General features: G+C 39.0%; 1 protein-coding gene across 1 annotated transcript in view; it reads left to right on the top strand.

The window, feature by feature from the left end:
* cadm2b (cell adhesion molecule 2b) overlaps positions 1–18,451 on the top strand; it is a 167,069-nt gene extending 148,618 nt beyond the window's left edge. Inside the window, exons 5-9 of the mRNA XM_083773804.1 lie at positions 2,614–2,772; positions 3,613–3,703; positions 3,878–4,056; positions 15,978–16,100; positions 16,439–18,451. Coding sequence (XP_083629930.1) covers positions 2,614–2,772; positions 3,613–3,703; positions 3,878–4,056; positions 15,978–16,100; positions 16,439–16,557 — 671 coding nt within the window. The 3' untranslated portion in view covers positions 16,558–18,451. The remainder of the gene's footprint in view (positions 1–2,613; positions 2,773–3,612; positions 3,704–3,877; positions 4,057–15,977; positions 16,101–16,438) is intronic.
* The last annotated feature ends 1,884 nt before the right edge of the window (positions 18,452–20,335 follow it).

The following is a 20,335-nucleotide window of genomic DNA, read 5'->3' as shown; positions in this document are numbered from 1 at the left end:
AGACGCCCCCTCCCAGTCTCCCTACTGCGCTGATTCCTAAACAATTAACACAATATGTAAAATGATGCACGCGATGCATTGAGAGAATGTTTTCGCTGATGCTCCAAAGACGTGATGATGATGGCTTCTAGTTCTATGGAATCAAAAAGACTGAAATCAGTCGTGGCGACTGAGAACTTTAATTCATATACCGGTATATGTGCTTTTCTGATATCATTAAAACCACATACAATGAAATTAATGTAGATATGTGACGGTCCACCGTCTACTACCCAAATCCAATGATGACGTGCCTTCCAAACGCCCGCAGTGGAGCAGGTCGAATGCAGCGCCTACGCAACACACCCAGTGGAGCCCAGCCTTCGAGCTGTAGCAGGGGTCGACCCCCCAGGACAGCAGGGACCAGGGTGTTTTTGACTGGCTGGAGGGCGCACCAGTCAGCCAGGGCCAGTCAGATATTTACCCGGTATGCAAGGCTCATTTCCCAGCCAGAAATGTCATGTCAACGACCTCCAGTATTTACAAGCGAGTTCGGTGTTAGCCGTGAGGAGTATGATTTGACTTTTATAGAGCTTAACTAAATACGGCCCTAGCCCAGAACCGGCTTTGTTTCGGCTCTAAAATAGGAGTATGAATCGGCCCAAAGTGTATTAAACTACGTTTGTAGTTTGTATTTTATTAAAAAAAAGGTTTAAAAGTAAGTTGTAGCCTCCCCTGGATGCATTGGGTCATGCTCATTCCAAAGCACATGGGGGCATGCATTGGGGGCAACTACACACTAGTAATTCATATTCATAATAACATGCCATATAGTATGTGTCCATAGCCTCCAATTTACTATAGCTACTGTATTGTGCGGATGGTACAAGTTTCTCTCATCAAGCAACACGGAATGGTAGTACATTAAAATCCATAACCAATTGAAAGGAAGCAAAACTTGCGTGTCAAATGCAGCAGCTCACACTGTAAGCTAAAGTATTAAAACATGAAAAGAAAATGGAGCTTCCAAAAAAGCCCTCTTTGTGGTCCAGAGTGTAAATAATGGTTAGAAATGGGTACTTTTGTTACAGTTGACATAGTTTGAGACTCCTGAAGATATGTTCTAATATTTATCATAGATAAGCAGTTAAACCCCGCTTCTAAGTTCTAATGGACTCAGAGCTCATCCCAAGTCATTATGCACATACAGTATGCAGTTCCTGGCTAGAGACCACTTGAACAAAATGGATGGACATACATATACATATATTATGCACGGTGTGATTACTCGGAAATGAGGCCAAGAAAGTCTCAACTCATCCTGTACATTATGTTAGAGCTTAAAATGTTTTACTGTAGGCTATAAAATGTGCTTTGTTTAGATGATCTATGGAAGACAATGATGCTGCCTGTTAACCGCCACTTTACACTGGGTGGAAGAGAGGGCCCTCAAGAGTTGAATTAAGGACTTTTCTCTGAAATTATGTACACCCAGAAATAACATGATCTTTCAAAAAGTCGGCCGGTCCAGTCTAATGTTACATGATTTTTCTCAGATTGATTGTTCCCAGACAGCATTTTTTGTGAAAACAAGCAATATTCAATAGGCCTAACTAAAGAACGGAACATCGCAGTGACATACTTTCCCCCCCGATGAAAGTAGAGACTCTCGTCTTTCTTTTGAGATATTTGGTCTTTACATGTCATAGAACTAAATATTCTGTGGGTCTTGAAAGATTAGTAAAAAGGATCAAAATCGCTGGCAGTGTAGGCAGACTGTTCTAGAGAAACTCTGGCAGTGGGCTTCGTGATATAATGTCCTGTCTCGAGTTGGAGATGTTAAGGTTTTCAATTGCCGGCTCTGAAAAAAAGTTTTACAAAACCTGGGGTCCGTTTATGACATTCTACCACAACACACAAACGGTATAGTGTGCCGTGCCTATGCCTCGGCCACGCCAACCACAACTGAAACAAATTCTGCTCTGCTATTAAAATCTGCTTTATTATTTTTATTTAATTTTTTGTAATTATGTATGCATGTATTTCGTGTATGTGTATATAGATTTATGTATTTTCCGACTATCCTTGGGATTGTAGGTGGGGGGTGGGTGGGATAGGGGATGGAGTTTTATTTTTTATTTTCATATTTGATATGTCTCTGTTTAATGCTTGCCCCTGGGTTTGTCAAAAATCTTTAATAAAAAGATTTTGAAAAGAAAAGAAACTCTGGCAGTGAATGAGGTTTAAGTTAAATTGCTTGAGTGCATTTTGTTTCCACAATAAAGTATTAGGTCCTCACCTTTTCCCAAGCTTACCTTTTCACATACTGAAATGCTGCTTCTGCATACTGTATGATCGCTCTCTCTCTCTCTGGTAACACTAGCAACCCTCCTGAAATACAGTGACAGCTTCACTGTGGGAGTATATGGACTCTGCAGACTTCAGCGAAGTCTGATCTGTCTGTCTGTCTTATCTAATCTATCCATCTATGTCTGTAATTTCTTGGGCTTCTTTTCCCAAATAAATGAATTCACAAAGAATGCTGCATGTGAAAATTCCTGAACAACTTACAGATGTCTCCGCTGTGGGCTCCACAGTTAATTAAGTATGGTGCCCTTCACTGGCTTTCTGCAGGCACTAAGGAGGTGAATGCCACATGGAAGTCGTTTACAGTGAAGAGCAGCCTCCAGTTCCTGGTGGACAGGCGGGATGACGGGGTGGCTTACACCTGCAGTGTGGAGCACGCGTCTCTGGCCAGCCCATACATGACAACTGAAGTGCTAGAAGTCCACTGTGAGTACCAGTCCTGCATATTGTCGCTGTCGGATGGAAACCTCATATGTACGGTTTGGCCATGGTAAGAAAAATAAATGATCTTGTTTGAGATAATATCTCGTTCAAATAGATAATATCTCGTCTTTTCATCAATAAGAATTAAGTGAAAAAAAAAAAAGATAATATCTTGTTCCAACAAAATAATATCTTGTTCCAACGAGTTAATATCTCGGTCAAACAAGATAATATCTTGTTCAAACAAGATAATATCTCGTTCAAACAAGATAATTTATTTTTCTTACCATGGCCAATTGGCCACTCAGGGGCTCCGTAGTTTTAGTGATGAGACTAGAATGAAAGTAAATTGCGAGATTTGAGATTGTGTTTCTGGATTTAGAATGTGCTTGGCATTAGGTGAGGAGTGAGGATTATTCTTTGGGTCAAGAGATTAATGGGAAACACTTGAAACAGGGAGACACTTGAAACAAATCTAGTGATTTGATGTTGATTAAATTAGAAGAAAAAAACTCAAGGAGTAATAGTACAGAATTTCCAGAGGATACCGCCTAGAAGCCTTAATAGATAGATACACTTATTTATTAAGTGGTCGCTGATGGAAATATAAGATATTACAATGAACAGACATAATATATGTAGTATTTCATTATGTGAACAAATTAGAAGAAATACCTATTTAAACTTTAGTTTCATATTGATCTTGGGTTAAGAGAGTGGATACAAAGATAACTAGCCTACTTAACAACAAATACCTATTGTGTGTCAAAGACTTACAGTATATAACTATTATAATAATGACTTCATTAATGACATCCTCCGTTTTGGTTGTGTCCTTTTTAGATGCACCCCACCTGAAGATCACACATTCAGTGATTATCCCACAGGAAGGTCAATACTTCAAATTGGAGTGTGTGTCCATAGGCAACCCCATGTAAGCTGCAATTATTAATTGATTTATTTTAGTGTTCATTTTTATGTCAATTATAAACACCAACATCAAAATAAGATAAACTTGGCATGATATTGAATTGCTTTTTAAAATAATACTATATTTTCCACTGTTTTGTATACTACTATATTTACTTAATTTTTTTTCCATCCCTAGACCTGAGCCTGTGCTATGGTCTAAAGATGGTGGAGAGCTGCCAGACATCGAGCGTATGATTGTGGAAGGCAGGGAACTAACCATCACTATGCTAAACAAAACAGACAATGGCACATACCGCTGTGAGGCCAGTAACCATCTTGGGACGAGCAGTGCGGAATATATATTATTTGTATATGGTGAGTACCCCAGTCGGAACAAGCTTTGTGTTAGCATCCCCCTCTGTTCCATATTTACAAGCCAAAAAATGTCTGCCGTCTGTGCCATACTGTGTGCTATTTTAAGGTGAGCATAGCGCTCTAGCATGTGCTGTACCACAATTTCGACTCGTACAGTATTGTAAGAGCAGAGTATTAACCATTATGTACTATGTATTTTCTTTATCATCCAGTCGTCATTTCTCAAAAATATCCAACCATAAACTGCCAAAATTTAACCATGCCCACGGCTGTATAACAATTGTGACCAATGTGTGACAAACAAACTTGTTTGCTTATGTATGAGGTAGATTCTGGAGTCAGGATGGTGGAACATAACTCATGAATGTTCTGAAATCTGAATACATGTTCAGTATTAAATCTTACACTTACAGTCATCCGTATTTTCAGGAAATCATAATGAATTTGATAATAATGAGATGCGCTTGTCTGTATATAGTTCAGGTCAAATATCCTCCATACACTTCGAGTCACCAAAACATGGTCATCTTGTAACTTCTAACGCAATAGCCTAACTGGATTCTGTCTATTCCCTGGTACTGCTAGAGGCCACACTGAACCCAGAAAAACAAAAACATGTTTTAGGAAAGAATAGTTTTTTGCAGAGGAAATATTCGCACATCCACTTAGCTAAGATGCAGGTGCATTGGACAGCATCAAATTACCATTAATGAAGAAAAATCCCACACACTGCTCTTGCTGACGTTTTGGTCCCTCTGGGCCCTCATCAAGAGCGTCACAAGACACTCTTGATGAGGGTCCAAAGGGACCGAAACGTCACTGTTTGAATAAATTTGATGCTGCTGAGCAAGAGTAGTGAGAGGGGCGTTTCTTCATTAATAGGCAAGAAGAGGAATATGGCATTTCACCATCTACTCAGGCTTTTGTGAACACCCTGAAACAGTTTTTAAGTTGCTTGAGTATCCATTTTAGCTACCCCGTCCCCTTCCTATACAAACCCAAATTCCATTTTAACCATATTAGATTAATCCAAAACACCAGTCCTTGGTTCTGGTGACAGATATTGCCCTTCTAATACGTATTTTAGTTTATAGTTTTTTCCCAATTCTTTTCCTTTTCCAAAATAAATAATTAAAAATAAATGAAAACGTTATTGAAAAAACGTAAATCACGTATTACAAGGGCAATATGTATAGGCCTACCGTATAATATAGGGCAATATGTATACTGTATAATTATACTGTATTTTGATACAGCATATCAAAATACTGAATCAAGCAACTATCTGGGTTGTTCACAAAAGCCTGAGTAGATTATTATTATTACCCTTATTATTATTACCCTTATTATTTTATAAATCTTTTTATAAATAACACGTTGGGAGCTTGTAGCTTAAGTGGTTAAAGTCTTTCATTTTGTTGGGGACTCCCTGGAACCCCTTCAAGGACACCTGGGGGTCGCCGGACCCTGCTGTGAGAACCAGTGATTTACAGGAATTCAATATTGTGTTCATCTGAGAAAGAAATTGTCTGTAGCACTAAACATACATGTAAAGATGTTAAATTGACAATAATGGTGTTCGTGGCAACTATTTAAGACCAGATGTAAACAGTGTATGGGCCAAATGCTGGTGTGTGGTGGCATGCCAACCCCTACAGAATCCACCTCTCCTTGGCACTCAGCTCTTCTAAACCCTGCCTTGGCAATGCTGCTGGTAGGCCAGTTTACCTCACTGTACTTTGTGCACATGGGCTTGGCTCCTGGACTCTTTCTAAGAGTTAAGGATGCAGAGTTTAGCTTCTGAGTTGTGCCTGCAGGAGAGATAAGTTAATCCCATGACAGTAGAGGAGCTGAGAAACTAAAAAAGAAAAACAGCATGGTGCAGAAAGCAGATCATTAAGCACCGCATGCTTATAACGTTTATCAAAACACGTTATGTAAAATATAAAAAAAAACAAGAGGAGAATATTTAAAAACGGACATGCTTCGATTCATTTCCATTCCACCAATTAAACCAGTCCCACATGAGTGCAATGTAAAATCCTCAGAGTTCAATTTAACTCAGAGTGTACAAATGTAACCAAATGGACCATGGGTAACACAGAGGATTTTACTGTGTACTTTTTGATTTGTTTAGACAGGACGTGCCATACTGTAGCTCAGAGACTAGGGACTTCATGCTCACAAGCGCTTAGCTCAGTTTATGCACTGCAGCAACTTTCTAGGATTCTTTCAGGCCAGAGTCTTTTTTCTTCTTCTTCTTACTTGAAAAAAAAAGAGAGTGAAATGAAGGATGACACATGATTCTTCCCTTCGTTTGCTTTTGTTATCTCAACCTCTTCTATCATTGGGCTCACAGAACGGGGGAAACAGTGATGGCAGGCTAGGATCCATATCATTCTGTAATGTCTGAGCTCTGTGTAACACTCACTCACATCCACACTACGAGTAGAACCTGACCGATGCCATATTTGCTGATACAGATTTTGGAGAGCCCTAGACCACCCCACCGATGTTTCACCAATCAAATTCAAGGGCTTTTGGAGAGAAATTAGTCGTTAATGTCAAGACAAAATTGTTTATGCACTGTCAAATAGGTCTACATCTATTCTAAGGTAGCATATACCTGTATAGACATATTATCCTGCTCATTACTGTGCAGATGTATGATATATACATAAATCTTCGTGTTTGAGCACGCTGCATGCTGTGCGCCCCCCACGCAAAATCATTCTACAGTTGTGGCCCCCGGCCTAAACTAGTTGAATACCCCTGGCCTACCCAATAAAATCATTGATGCAGCGTAGTTTCGCAGATTTTTTTAATACTAAATAAATATAAATAAGTATGTGTAAAGAGTACTTTCCAGAGACTGTTTAGCCTGTATACCTGTTATATGTAAATGTATGCAAATCCAACAATAACGACATTATAAAAACACTTAACACTCCTCTGAAACAGGTTGATGACTACAAGTATTTGGGTTCATATATATCTTCTTCCGAAAAGACTTTCAAACTAGGAAGGGTATGGCCTGGTCAGCCTGCAATGACATGCATAAGATCTGGTCATACCAGCTTAGTAAGATGTTCAAAGTAAAAATATTTAGGACGACCGTTGTGCCGATTCTACTTTATGGCTCCGAGACATTGACACTTTCAAAGAAATTAGAGAAACGGTTGGATGGCACTTACCCGCCTTCTAATGAGAGCGCAAAATCTGTCTTGGAAGAGACACCCATTGACTAATCTAATATACGGCAACCTTCCCCGTGTTTCTTCACTAGTCTGATCCAGAAGAACACAGATTGCCGGCCACTGCTACAGAGCTGACAATGAGGTTATATATTCCCTTCTTCTCTGGAACCCTGCCTCAAAGCAAACCAGAGGTAGAAAACTGTCGTTCCCTGATGTCATCGCTAGGGACACATGCATCAGTAAGCAGGAACTGGGAATGGCAATCGAAACATATCTTATTTCGATTGTCACAATTGAATCATATCTTTTTTTACGTCACCATCAACAACTAGTATATATACCTACCATACATACACCAGCCGACCACAGTATACTTTCAACTAACATACTTGTATACATACATACCCGTTACCCAACCAATATTGAAACATATCGTAATTACGTCACCATCGACCGTATTGTATTTTCTTTTTGGATAATTTTCAGAGAGAACGTTAAATGGTTTGGGTGAGTATGTACTGTACTGTTTCATCTGAAACTAGCAACTTGTGAGATACACACAACTAGGTCATATATAGCCTACTTGTGTACTAGTACCCTCCCAACTCGAAAGTTCTTAATTACGTCAACAACTAAAACGATTCCTTTTACCCATCAATTGATTTTGAAAGATAGATTGGCTACGTTACCATCAACAGCCAATTAAGTATTAAATAGGACAATGATGTAATCAATCAACGTTTCAGAAGAGTTTATAAGAGCATATTTAATTATTTTGTATCGTTCAGGAGGTTTTCAGAAGTTACTTCAAGAGACAAATAAGTAAAAGATACTTTAAATATTGATATCTTTACTTTACTTTAATGATTTTGAAGAGGAGAGATATGATTTTAAAAATATATATTTTTCTCTCTAAAGTAAAAAAAAAAAAGAAAAAAAGGGGGATCGTCACTAAATACAAAGATCCCAGCCCCTCGGGAAGGATGAGAGAATGAGTAAAAGGCAAAAGACGCTCATTACCACACAGTGACAGTCATTCTGCAGAGCTGCAGGACGTGCAGCTCAATAAAAGTGATATTCATAGGCGCTCTGAGCAGTCCAAGTCTCTGAGCCCAATTTGCTAATGACACGAGAGCTGAAGCAATAAATGTCATCACGCAGCTGCAATTCATCACCATTTACCATAATAATTTCCTAATATGCTATATTAAATGAAGTCAGGACATACATGTTAATTGCAATGTCTTGGATGTAAGAGAGATGACAAATAGTCATACACTACCTGTAAATAAGCTCGCTGAAACAACGGAGCTTCTTAATACGCAAAAGTTAAGAAGTAGGAGTTAAACTATTAATTTGTTGTCCGTGAGGTCAGATGTAGCTGGCCGGCTCCATATATGCAGGTCTAGGTGATGAGCCAGTCTTCTCCATGTATGGCTATCCAGGGTCAGTGTCGTGATCTTCATATATGGAGACGGCCATATATGGAGAGTGTCACGAGGTGTGACGGACTGAGTGACATGAAATCCTACGGTCACAATAAGTCATCATATATGAGCAGTCTGCAGTTGCTCCTCTCCCATTGTTTAACATAAGATGCCTGAGGGGGGAGAAGCAACTGCATGCATGCATCTGCCTGGGTAACAGTAAACTGCTGGGCGAGCGCTGGCACTTTGGAATGAGGGTCAGATCAACGTAACATGTCAGCTCCATATATGGAGCTGACCATAATTTTCGGGCCTATTGAGAACAATTAGTTTTCGCCGGCTGCACTAATAACTTTGGGGCAGGCCCGTCTAGAGTTTAAATGGACAGGTATCAGTCAAAAGGGAGACATCGAAGAGGAAGGATGGATGGGGAAGGATCAACATATGGAAGAATGTCAGAACAGGTCAGCTCCATATATTGCTGGTCAATATTGATGACATCACGTGATGTCACGAGGCATGACCATATATGGAGCATGACTGACTGACTGACGGGAAATGCACAATTTCATAGTAACTGCGACCTGCGCAACAATACATCACATTTTGCTCATTTCACATCTCTATATTCCCTCTATAATTCGCTCTCGCACACTTGGTAATGAAATGCAGGATTTACACTGTTAAGCCAACAAGACAGACAGACCATCCACACAACAGTTATTTTGAAAACTATAGGCTACTGTACCTATAGGTTATATAGTAGCCTATACACTACAGTATATGTTTTTTTGGGGGGGGTTCTCCTTTTTTGTAGCACTCTACTTCAGTTTGTTGTTATTTTTGACTGCATTGATTCAAGTGAAGGTGACAGAATTAACCTACTGTAGAAATCAGTACTCTGGAATTGATTTGTGGCTGAATTCTTTGCTCATGTTGAGTCTGTTCCTTGTGGACAGGTGTTGTTTGTTTCTGTTTCATTTAACACATGTTAGCACCACTTTACCTCCACCTCCTCCTCCCGCTGCCCTCTGGCCTCCATTCTTCCAGTCTGCTAGCACCACCACCACATCAAGCACACAGTGATATGTGGCACTCACTTCATCACACACACTTACACGTAATGGTAATTCAGATTGCTGTGATCAATGCTAAAATATATGCTCCGTTGTACGGCAGTGTCGCACGCCAAAGGTAGTCAAAACCTATACAAGCTCACAATGCATTGTGGATGCAACGCCTTGTGAGCTTGTAGATTGGCAATGGCAATGGCTGAGTTTAGTTTTATCCTTTTTACAGAGTGTACAAATATATGTTCATCCATTTAAGTCCCAAGAGACATGGAACCAAATTGGTGCCATTTGTACACTGAGTTACAAATGCACAGAGCTGCAATGGAAATACATCATGAGACTTTATTGCGATCTCCTGATGGTGGATTAGGTGCAATGCTGCATGCAAATCTGTGTATTGTATTTTAATTTATCAAATAAAATCGATCAACCAATCGGCAGGTATACGTACCTTGCTCTGTGAGCCCCCCCTCCCCCCCTCTCTCTTTCTTGTACTGCTCTCTGCACTCACAAAACATGACACTAAACACACCACTGATGATTGATGAGGTAACAACTACCCTTTCAGCTAGAAAATAACATTGTTGTATTGTATGTGATGAATTCAGCTCTTTCGCTCTTTTTTCTCTCCTTCCCCTGCATTCTGTTTGGTATCTTATAGTGTGTGTGTGTGTGTGTGTGTGTGTGTGTGTGTGTGTGTGTGTGTGTGTGTGTGTGTGTGTGTGTGTGTGTGTGTGTGTGTGTGCGCGAGAGAGACTTTTACAGTATATAATTAACCCGGTATACTTTCTATTACAAGAGCAAATGATGATAGCTTCACTGTAACACATGTATTGCATACCAAGCCCTTGAACAAATGGAGAGGACAACTGTTATTACAGATTATCAGACTATGAAGTGAAAATTAAGATTTTATCTGAGAGAGAGATGAAGCACCCCCACTACATATATTGTATATTTTATTAGACTAGCTTCATAGACTTGTTTGACAACACTATCACAGTGTGTTACACATGATCTTTTCTATGAATATGATTGATTCATGTTTAACCACTTAAACCCTCAATACTTGCGACCTTTGCCTCTGCACTTGGTCTGACTCTGTTCTTTTTCCCTGTACACTAAGCATGTCACAGAACATTTGCAGATCTACAAGCTTACATTTACAACGTGTCGCATTTGTAGATCTGTTATTTCCACCCCATGTTCCAACCAAAATAGCGAGGCTAGGGTTCAAGTGGATATTGTAAATGAAATAAAAAACGTTCCTATCACACAAAGAACACATGTTCAAAATAACTGCAAGTACACAGTAAAATTGTAAATGTAAATTGAACTCTGAGAGTGAAAATAATGAACTTGCAATAGTTAATCTTTACACAGTCAAATTAACGCTGAGTTATTTACAGTGTATACAAACCCATGCGATAACGGTGGGTTGTGTGTGACTAAAAGCACACAGGCCATGTGTCAATCCCACCTCTGCTAATGGAATTGGTATTGTTAATGTTTAAGTGTGTACACACTGTCTTCTATACTGGAGCCAGACAATGTCACAGGAGCACTCTGCTTGTAAAACACATTAAAAGCTTTTTTATGACATGCTAAAAGCATTTTTATGACATGCAAATTACTTTTTGCTACACTATATGAGGCATAAAGATTTAAGAACGCACAAAGGTTACTTGCGATATAATAATTTAGGTAATCAGCACTTTTTGCCACAGAGCCCAAGTGAATGTGCCTGGGGAGCAATCTGTGCCAGAAGAAATGACATAATATCCTCCAATACTAATTAGTCTAAACTCAAGTGTTTTCATGGACTCCCAATTGTATTTTGCCGGCCTCGCCCAATCTGAACTACATCAGAACTATAAGCTCACAATGAGATGTGATGCATGTGAGCTTGTGGATCTGCTAATCATGAATAGTCAAAGTATAAATGGGGTTAAAGTAGATTACAGATTTTTATGCTGTAGTGTACAGTGTTTGCTGGGGAACCCCCTCACGGACCCCACTTTGAGAACCCCTGGTCTCTGGACAAGTTATTCTCAGCCTTTTTCATTTCAAGGACCCCTGAAAAACCACTCGTCTAGAAAACCACCAGAATCCAAAGCACTCCTTTTTCCTTTCCTTTCCTTTCCTTCTAACCAACATATTTTCAACTGAATTGACTCATCAAAGCATAGGTTTTACTCTATGTAATCCCTTCTAGGAACATACAACTGTCAATAGGAGGTAGCTTAATTCACACTGGGATTGTAAAACTGCAGGATTAATTCACAGATGTGAAGAGAATGTTCAGGTGAAGGTGGTGATATGTAGTTAAAGATGGAGTGCCATGCTGTTTACCAGCTGCTGTGTGAAGCACAGCAGAGCTGGTTTACTAGAAAGCTATCATTCTCATTGGCTGCCGACCGTATTCGCTGCCTCGTCTCTAGGCAACCAGACACTTTTTGCCTCTAGCCGACCTCTCAGCCATGGGATGCTACTGTAGCTGGACGTCAGGAAGTCAAACCATCCGACACTACTTTGACGAAACTTTATCCCGCCGCCATGCCTCATAATTATTTAGGCTAATAATTTGAGCATAACAGTGCAGCGCAGCTAAACAGTGCGTAGACCTGCATGAGAGCACACCTGCTGATTTAATGGGTAAAAGTAACACATTTGAGTCTCAGTCGAGTCACAGTACCCGTAAACCCCACACAGATATACCGCGGACCCCCGCGCCGACCTCCACGGGGACCCCCACTGTACCCGCGGACCCCCACGCAGACTACCGTGGGGACCCACACCCGATTTTGACACATGAGATGTTCTTTAATACCTGCCAAGCCAATATCATCACTATAACCGACAGCTGTGCGTGAGGTGCGGTATATAATGGTTTGTGGAGAATGGCCTACCTGAGAGTGTACAAATACAACCAAATGGACCCATAACAGTCCATTTGTACAGTCTCAGAGTTTGTTATAAAAGGGTCCTTTAGTTCCATTTGTAGTAGGCTAAGATCCTGTTTCCACACACACATTAATACAGAGACAGATATTTACATTTCATAGCACAATTCTGGAGATATAAGGCAGCAGCTGGTCTTTCTTTTCTTTTCTGATGTGTAAATTGATGTGTGTGTAAATTGGTGTGTGTGCGCTCGCGCGCGCGTTTCATGTAGTGTGTCGTGCTGCTCTCCCAGTGGCACTTTACGTTTCTATCCTGCTCTCGCCAAGTTGTCCATGCATTCGATTCGGACAGCCCGCTTTGTATTGGGTCGCTGCATGCCGCCCAAGTAAACACTCAAATGGGCGCATGCTAATTTCTCACGTTTCGTTTTGTTTTATGTGTTTTCATTCAAACTTTCTGTGGTCACCTTTTTTATCATGATGCTGTATCCCCTCGTCTTCCCTTTATTGCTGTCTCTGTCTGCAACCATGGCAACAGCCAAAGACTTACCAGTGCCCACGACAGGTAAATATCCCTCTTGCCCATGCAGCTCTGAGATCATAATTTCAGGCTGGATTTTAGAGCTTGCGATTTTGGATCTGGTCCTGAATCGGGACACGTCTCCACTCAGCATGAACCAAACTCATCACCATGCATGGATGCTCAGCCTGCTGATGTCAACCACCTTTTTATCTCTTTCTAGCCATGTCAGAGAGGCAGAAAATATTATATTTTTGAGTAGTTGGTTTGTGATTTGAATGAAACTTGATGGCTCTTCCCTATGGGGTCATTATTTGATATAGACCTTTTGTCCAGCTAGGTGGCCGTACTAGAAATATTTCTTCATTTAATTTGCCAACAGCGGAAATAGAAGGGAAACTGGGAAAGTACATGATTTCAAGTAAATGTATACATTCATCTATATCTGGTAGCATTATAGGTAAAGTGGTTGCTTTACAGCTGTTTACCTTCCTCATAATAACCCAAATGTTTTAAATCAAGGAATGTCATCAATGTAGACATTTGGATCTGAATTAATGTTACCCAAGTACCAAAATGTAGTGATTGCAAATTTGTGTGTTTTCCATATGTTGTATGTTCTTTGTATCATTTTTATTCTCAATATAATGTAAACTTGCCAACAAGCACTGTTGATGGGCCTATACTGCAACTCTGATGATTTGTCAGATATTGCATAAACATACAAGGAAGAATGCAAAGGTTGGTTACGAATAAGCTGCTCTGAAGCTATAGAGAAATATAGCACTAATTGTGATATAATGTGCATAAACATTGCTTATGCTCCTGATTGACAGTCAAATCATAGCCTCTAGATATCAATCATCATGTCCATGAAAACATCCAACTTTCACTGGGGCTGTGGAAAAAGAAAATACACACTTTGTACTTCTTTGGCTTTCGTTCCAAAATTGCTGCTTTTACATTTCAGTCACAAAATTACTGTGAATGATCTATTCTGCATGAACGTTAACAAACTGCATGTTCCACTTCTCTCTTCTTCTTTTTGTATATGTTCTACACAAACTCTACTACTGTATATAGTATTTATACTATATAAGTTATACTATAACTATATGGTTTTAAAATGCATTTCCACTAATAGAGGAATATAGCAGGTTTGCAGGAACATCCCCACGCTCATCTCCCAGGGTCACTTTGCAAAAATGAATGCAAGCCACAGCCATTCATCAACTTGAGATAATGAGAGCATGCACACGAAGCTGCACAGTAAAGATGCAGCCACTTTTATTACAGGTTTATTACAGGACAGACACAAAGGCACAGTCTGGGCTGGGAAACCCTCAGTGCACTCACTACCCTGAGTAACACCTCAGGTTAAATAATACTCATTTTAAAACCTGCAATGATGCAGAACGTGACACCGGGCAAGGGCAAGGCACAGAAACCGTGTGTTTGAAGCTATGGGATAGCAGGGTCTAAGGAGAGTTGCCACTATTCATTCATGGAGCTAGGACTGTATGGCTGCTTTCATTGCAGCTTACCTATACAGTCTGCCATGTTGATGTTTTATTGTGCTAGTTTTCTTCTTTTGCCCAGATTCAAAACTTTGAATAGGTTTTGGATCATGTGTCATGTAATCATGCAATTACATTTTCACAAATGCTGCTGTCATAAACAGAGATCCATTCTCTGCTATACAGTGTTAAACAGTGTCAGAAATAATTTAAAAGTGTGCCTTCTATCCAGGGGCGGCCTTAAGGATGGGGAGGCCCCGTTCATGACGTCATAATTTTAATTCATAATAATAATATTTATTATTCTTATATTATTATTTTGTGTCAGTGTGTATTATCGGACTTCAAAGCATGAACAGCATACAGCACAGCCAAGTAGAAAAATACACAAAAGCAGCTTTATTAAACAATTATTTTACTTTGTCTTGAATTACTGTAAGGTATACAGTAACTGGGCAGCATAGGATATACAATGATGCAATCGCAACTCTCAGCGCTGCTAGTGCAGAGAGTGCACACACCGGGAAGTGGGAACAATTACAAACACAGGTAGATGACAGGTCAAGTACCTGCAGTGATTATTAGCTGCTGCCAACTAGTGGTAAGTGGACGTACAGGACGAGGCTGAATTGACAAGGCTGATTGGAAGGCTGCGATGCAATGCAATATTACTACTACGATAAGATACGATACAACTTTATTGTCAGCTTGCACTGAATTTTTTTTGTCACCGTTCAAGAAACAGACAAGACATAGACATACATTACAAAATGGTAGACTAGATAGGGTCAGATGAGATACTCTTCGCAAGTCTAAGCATGCTCAACTGGCCTACCAACAATTTTAGCGCAGATCTTAATTTGGCTATACAGTTTGTTCTTATATACCATTGATGTTCTTATATACCATTGATAGGCCGTTAAACCAGGCCGTGCTATAGTACAACATTACTGCTGCTACTACTACTACAAATAATAATAATTCCAAAAATGAATAAATCCGGAGGCCCCTGGAGGCTTGAGGTCAGTTTCAATTTAAACGATTGAAACATATATAAGGCTGCCACTGTATCTATCTATCCATCCATCTATCCATCTATCTACAATCAATGGGAGCTAGAAGTTCAAATTGCTCTTCTATAATAGCCATTTTCTGCTGCATGATACATTGTCAGGAAATCTAACACAGTAATTACCTGTCAAAGTTTTCTAATCTCTCTCTTTCTGCACCCCCCCCCCGCCCCCCTCTCTCTCTCTGATCTTTCTCTATATTTTGCCTGTGCAGACCCCAATGCATTGGGACAGCATGGACCAGACCATGCTTTAATTGGAGGCGTGGTTGCAGTTGTAGTCTTCATCACCCTATGTTTGATTATAGTTCTTGGACGATATTTGGCCAGACATAAAGGTAAGCAAGTAACACCTATCTTTCTAAATAAATAATTTAGAATGCCGTTGCTATCGGGTGGAAACTTAGTATGTCCAAAACTGTTACTTTTCAGGAAGTTGGAAAAAGAACGTGTTCCAATGGATCCAACGTAGTTCACCATACATCATCACTTAACCACTTTCATGCTCACAAACGCATCAGCTATTTTTGTTACTTTGGTGTGACACTGTGTGTGTGTGTGTGTGTGTGTGTGTGTGTGTGTGTGTGTGTGTGTGTGTGTGTGTGTGTGTGTGTGTGTGTGTGTGTGTGTGCGTGCCTGCCTGCTTGCCTGCCCGCCTGCGTGTGTGTGAGAATAGGGACATATTTAACACACGAAGCTAAAGGAGCAGAAGATGCCCCCGATGCAGACACGGCCATCATCAACGCCGAGGGGAACCATGTGCATGCAGAGGAAAAGAAAGAGTACTTCATTTAAACCTCTATTATTCTTTTTTTGTTTGTTTGTTTGCTTATTTGTTTCATGATGACTACTTGCTAACAGACAAGCAATTTTAAATGGTCTCAGCGCTGGTGCAGAATCTAGCTGTTTCCTATCTTTTGATTCCTTCTGACTGCTCAGACTAGGTTTTATACTTCTATACAAGCAACTGCTGAGAACATGGCCTTTGTCTTTTTGGGGGTTTTAACCTGTCTGTGTTTTAGTTGTACGGTGCCTAAATTATTTCATTATTCCGTTTTGTTTTGTTATTACTGATGTTTCACATTCTCAGTTCCCCTCACTATAGCATTTATATACCTTTTTGAAGATTTTTCCATCAGGAAGTGACCAGAAATGTACAACTCAAGTCGGAAAACTAAATTATTAAATTATGTTTAATGTATCAATGTTTCAAATATTAACATCTGATGGATACATATTAACGTCAAATGGATCTTTTCCCAAATTCGTATTTGGTCTTGGATGGATAAATACACTTAAATACACTGATAAAAAGATAAAAGTGATAAAGCACAATCTGTGTGATTGTCTCCAGATAAAATGTATTCTTTCTTGGCTGGGTCTGTTTATGTCTACATTTATTTATCTTTGTTGTCATTCATGTCATTGCTTTGTAAAAACAGGGGGAAAAAAGTATTAAAGCACAAAGTCTGAGGACTAACACAGAATGGAAAACACACCGTTTATTGTCTCAGGATTCAATATGAGTCTACTGTAGATAGATGTAGAAAACGTTTCAGAAACATTGTGAGATTAAAATTAACCACTTGAACTCTAGATCCTGATTCTGGAGGGAACATTCACACAAAATAGCTGATCTACAAGCTCACAATGTTGCGAGTGGTGTGAGCTTGTTCCAGTGAAGATATTTGGTGTAGATGGGAAAAAGGACTAAGTAGGCCTACTGATTTGACCCTGGTCATCTAAGTACTAGTTTACTAAATATAGAGGGTTTAAGTGGTTAAAATCCTAATCCTAATCTGACTTTGGTCTGTTATTATTTGATGTAAGAATGGGAGATACAAACTGAATGAATGGAACCTTTTAGTGGTTCATTATTTATGTTTATCTTTAATGCTCAATGTGTTGATATTGCTGTAAATTACTTTGCTAATGTGTCTATTGGTGAACGATATTGTTGAATCTTTTGGATCCCTGAAACAAAAAAATGTATATTAGCCTATACAGTATTTAAAGTATTCAATAGGTCTTGATTTTTAGCCATTTATCTATGATGAACTAGAGTTAGTTTCGCCACATGGCATGTATATAATGTGTAAGTATTCAATTTTGGTAAAAAGAAAAACTCTGGTTAAAACTTTTTGATTTCAGATCTGTTCCTATCACTTTTTATTTTTCCATTTTAGATTTCTGAAGAATTGTTTGAACTGGAATTCAACAAATTTGTTCAAATGTAAAAACAAATGTGCTTAAAATATATGTATTATGATTGACATTTATTACATTATAATCTATTGATATTATTGCTGTTATTACTAAAGTAGTTTCTTTCCATTTTTTTAAGTAAACTGAACTTCTCTCATGAAAACAATACAACTATCACCGTTATGGCCTTTGAGTTTGCTGCAAAAGTACTAATGACATGTTGAGGCATTGGTGAATCAGACATCCTCACTCCCCTCAATGTATATAGCCACTATATCAAAGACATCTAACCATATTGCCAATGCTCATATGTTATTTTGTCAACTCAATACAATGCTATAAATAACTCATTTTGTACAAAGTTTTAATCACTGTAATTGCTTTGCTTTTTATGGGGGATGTGCAAGGTTTGCTTTTTCAAGTATATTGAATATTCATTTTTCAACTATACCACTTTAAAGAGAAAAAAGAAAACAAACACACACACACACACACACACACAAATAACAAAGTGCATATTAAAATATGAACCACTTGAAAGCTGTGTTAATACTGTTGTTTGGAATTTGATCAAGAGTCATGCTGTTTTAATTGTGTGTACAAAATATAATTTCTAATTTAGATTCTAGAGGTTTCGTTTGCACTTTATATTGTATCCATTGTATATACTAGGCAACCATGAATTGGTAGACATTGTCTATAGACACACCTTTAAATGTTATTATGGCCAAATTATACTTCGTCATGCGATCATCCTATTCAGTCACCAAAACAAATTTTCACCTGAAAAATGCAACTTTCAGTTGAAAATGACTAAATCAGTTATTTTCGGTGAGTCATATCATATGCAACAAAGTATAAATTTGCCTTTATCCCTTGCGATCCCACTGCTGAAGAATTAACAAGCCTTTAGTATGAATAATATATGCAAAGTGACTGACTTGTTGAACGAAAAACACAAAGCTCCTCAGGAAGACTGCCCGAGGCTCACACTTCTTCGCTTCATTTGCGAATTAATACAGGGTGACAAACGGAGGACTTCAGTGTCCCTGAATACCTTCCCCATCTCATTGTAGTTTAGGATGATGATGCTTGAAGCGTTTTCATTAAACTGCCCACAGATGTCTACACAGTGGGCTGCTGCATGGTGCCTATCTGTGAAGCATAGGAACATAAATGACACTGTATAATTTTTTAGGATTTATTCTAAAATGCTGGAATGCTGCTATTGGCTGTAATTTAAATTGGCAACATTACAGAGGATTAACACATTCCAAACATTAATCTGTCCATTTTACTGTACGTTTCACTAATCTACAATTGTGTTTAAACCCTATTGATTATAATTGTGTAAATACAATGACCAATATAAAGTATATTGGTCATGATCATGTGATGTTATTTATTTTATGGAAGTAATATACCGGTAGATATGTGTACTGAATAGCTTCACATGAAACCACCTGATGGGGAAGGAGAACATGGGGGCCCACACTATAATGGTGCTCCATCCTTCAGCACTCATTGACCTTGAGCATAATGTTGTTTCCCAGCAGACTAATGTTACTATTATCAACACGCTGTCCAGCCAGCCATCTGCCTGATTCATACAGTGACTCACTCACTCTTCTTGTCCAAACAGCTCCTAATGCTTGCTTCATAATCATTACCACCAAAAGCCCAGCCAATTTAAACAAAAACATAAACTAGAACGCCTTCCCTATATTAAAGCCTCTGTGCATAGTTAAGAAAGGAGTGTAGTACTTACATTAAGATACACTATCGTGAATAATGTCAAGCAGAAAATATTGTTATGGATCCATTGTAATTGGGAGAGGAATGCCCTTGAAATGTAAGAACCAAAGCCTGGACAATGTAACAATTCCAGAATGACCCCCAGTGGGGCCATCTAACTAAGTCTTACAAGTCTGAAAGACGCTGATCTCTACTGTATGCAGAGTTCATATCAGCCCTCCAGTTCTCAATAGGCTCTTATCATACCAAAGCAGATGTCCACTATAAAAGCCTCAGAGCATCGAATGATATCTATGAAAGACATTATTGCACTTACATATTAGGATTACATCCTAATTACACTTTTCAAGCATTAATCATATTCATTCTCGAACAGATGGCCCTTGCTGAAGCACTGCTGGCCTTGTTGTATTAATTAAGTCAAGACCTATTCATTTTTGTTGCTGCAATACAAATGTCATCAAATTTAGCATATAATCACATATCAAGACATTTCTTGCATTTCATTAAGTAGGAGTGGAGAGGTCGTTCGTGAAAACAGTTTACTTTTTATATTTAGCTTTTCCCTACTTTACTACTGCTGTAGATTAGTAACAACTGGACTACCAAAAAA

This window comes from Protomyctophum parallelum (assembly GCF_964188405.1).
Source record: "Protomyctophum parallelum genome assembly, chromosome: 9".
NCBI classification, from domain to species: Eukaryota; Metazoa; Chordata; class Actinopteri; order Myctophiformes; family Myctophidae; genus Protomyctophum; species Protomyctophum parallelum.
This window is presented reverse-complemented; position numbering and strand designations above follow the sequence as displayed.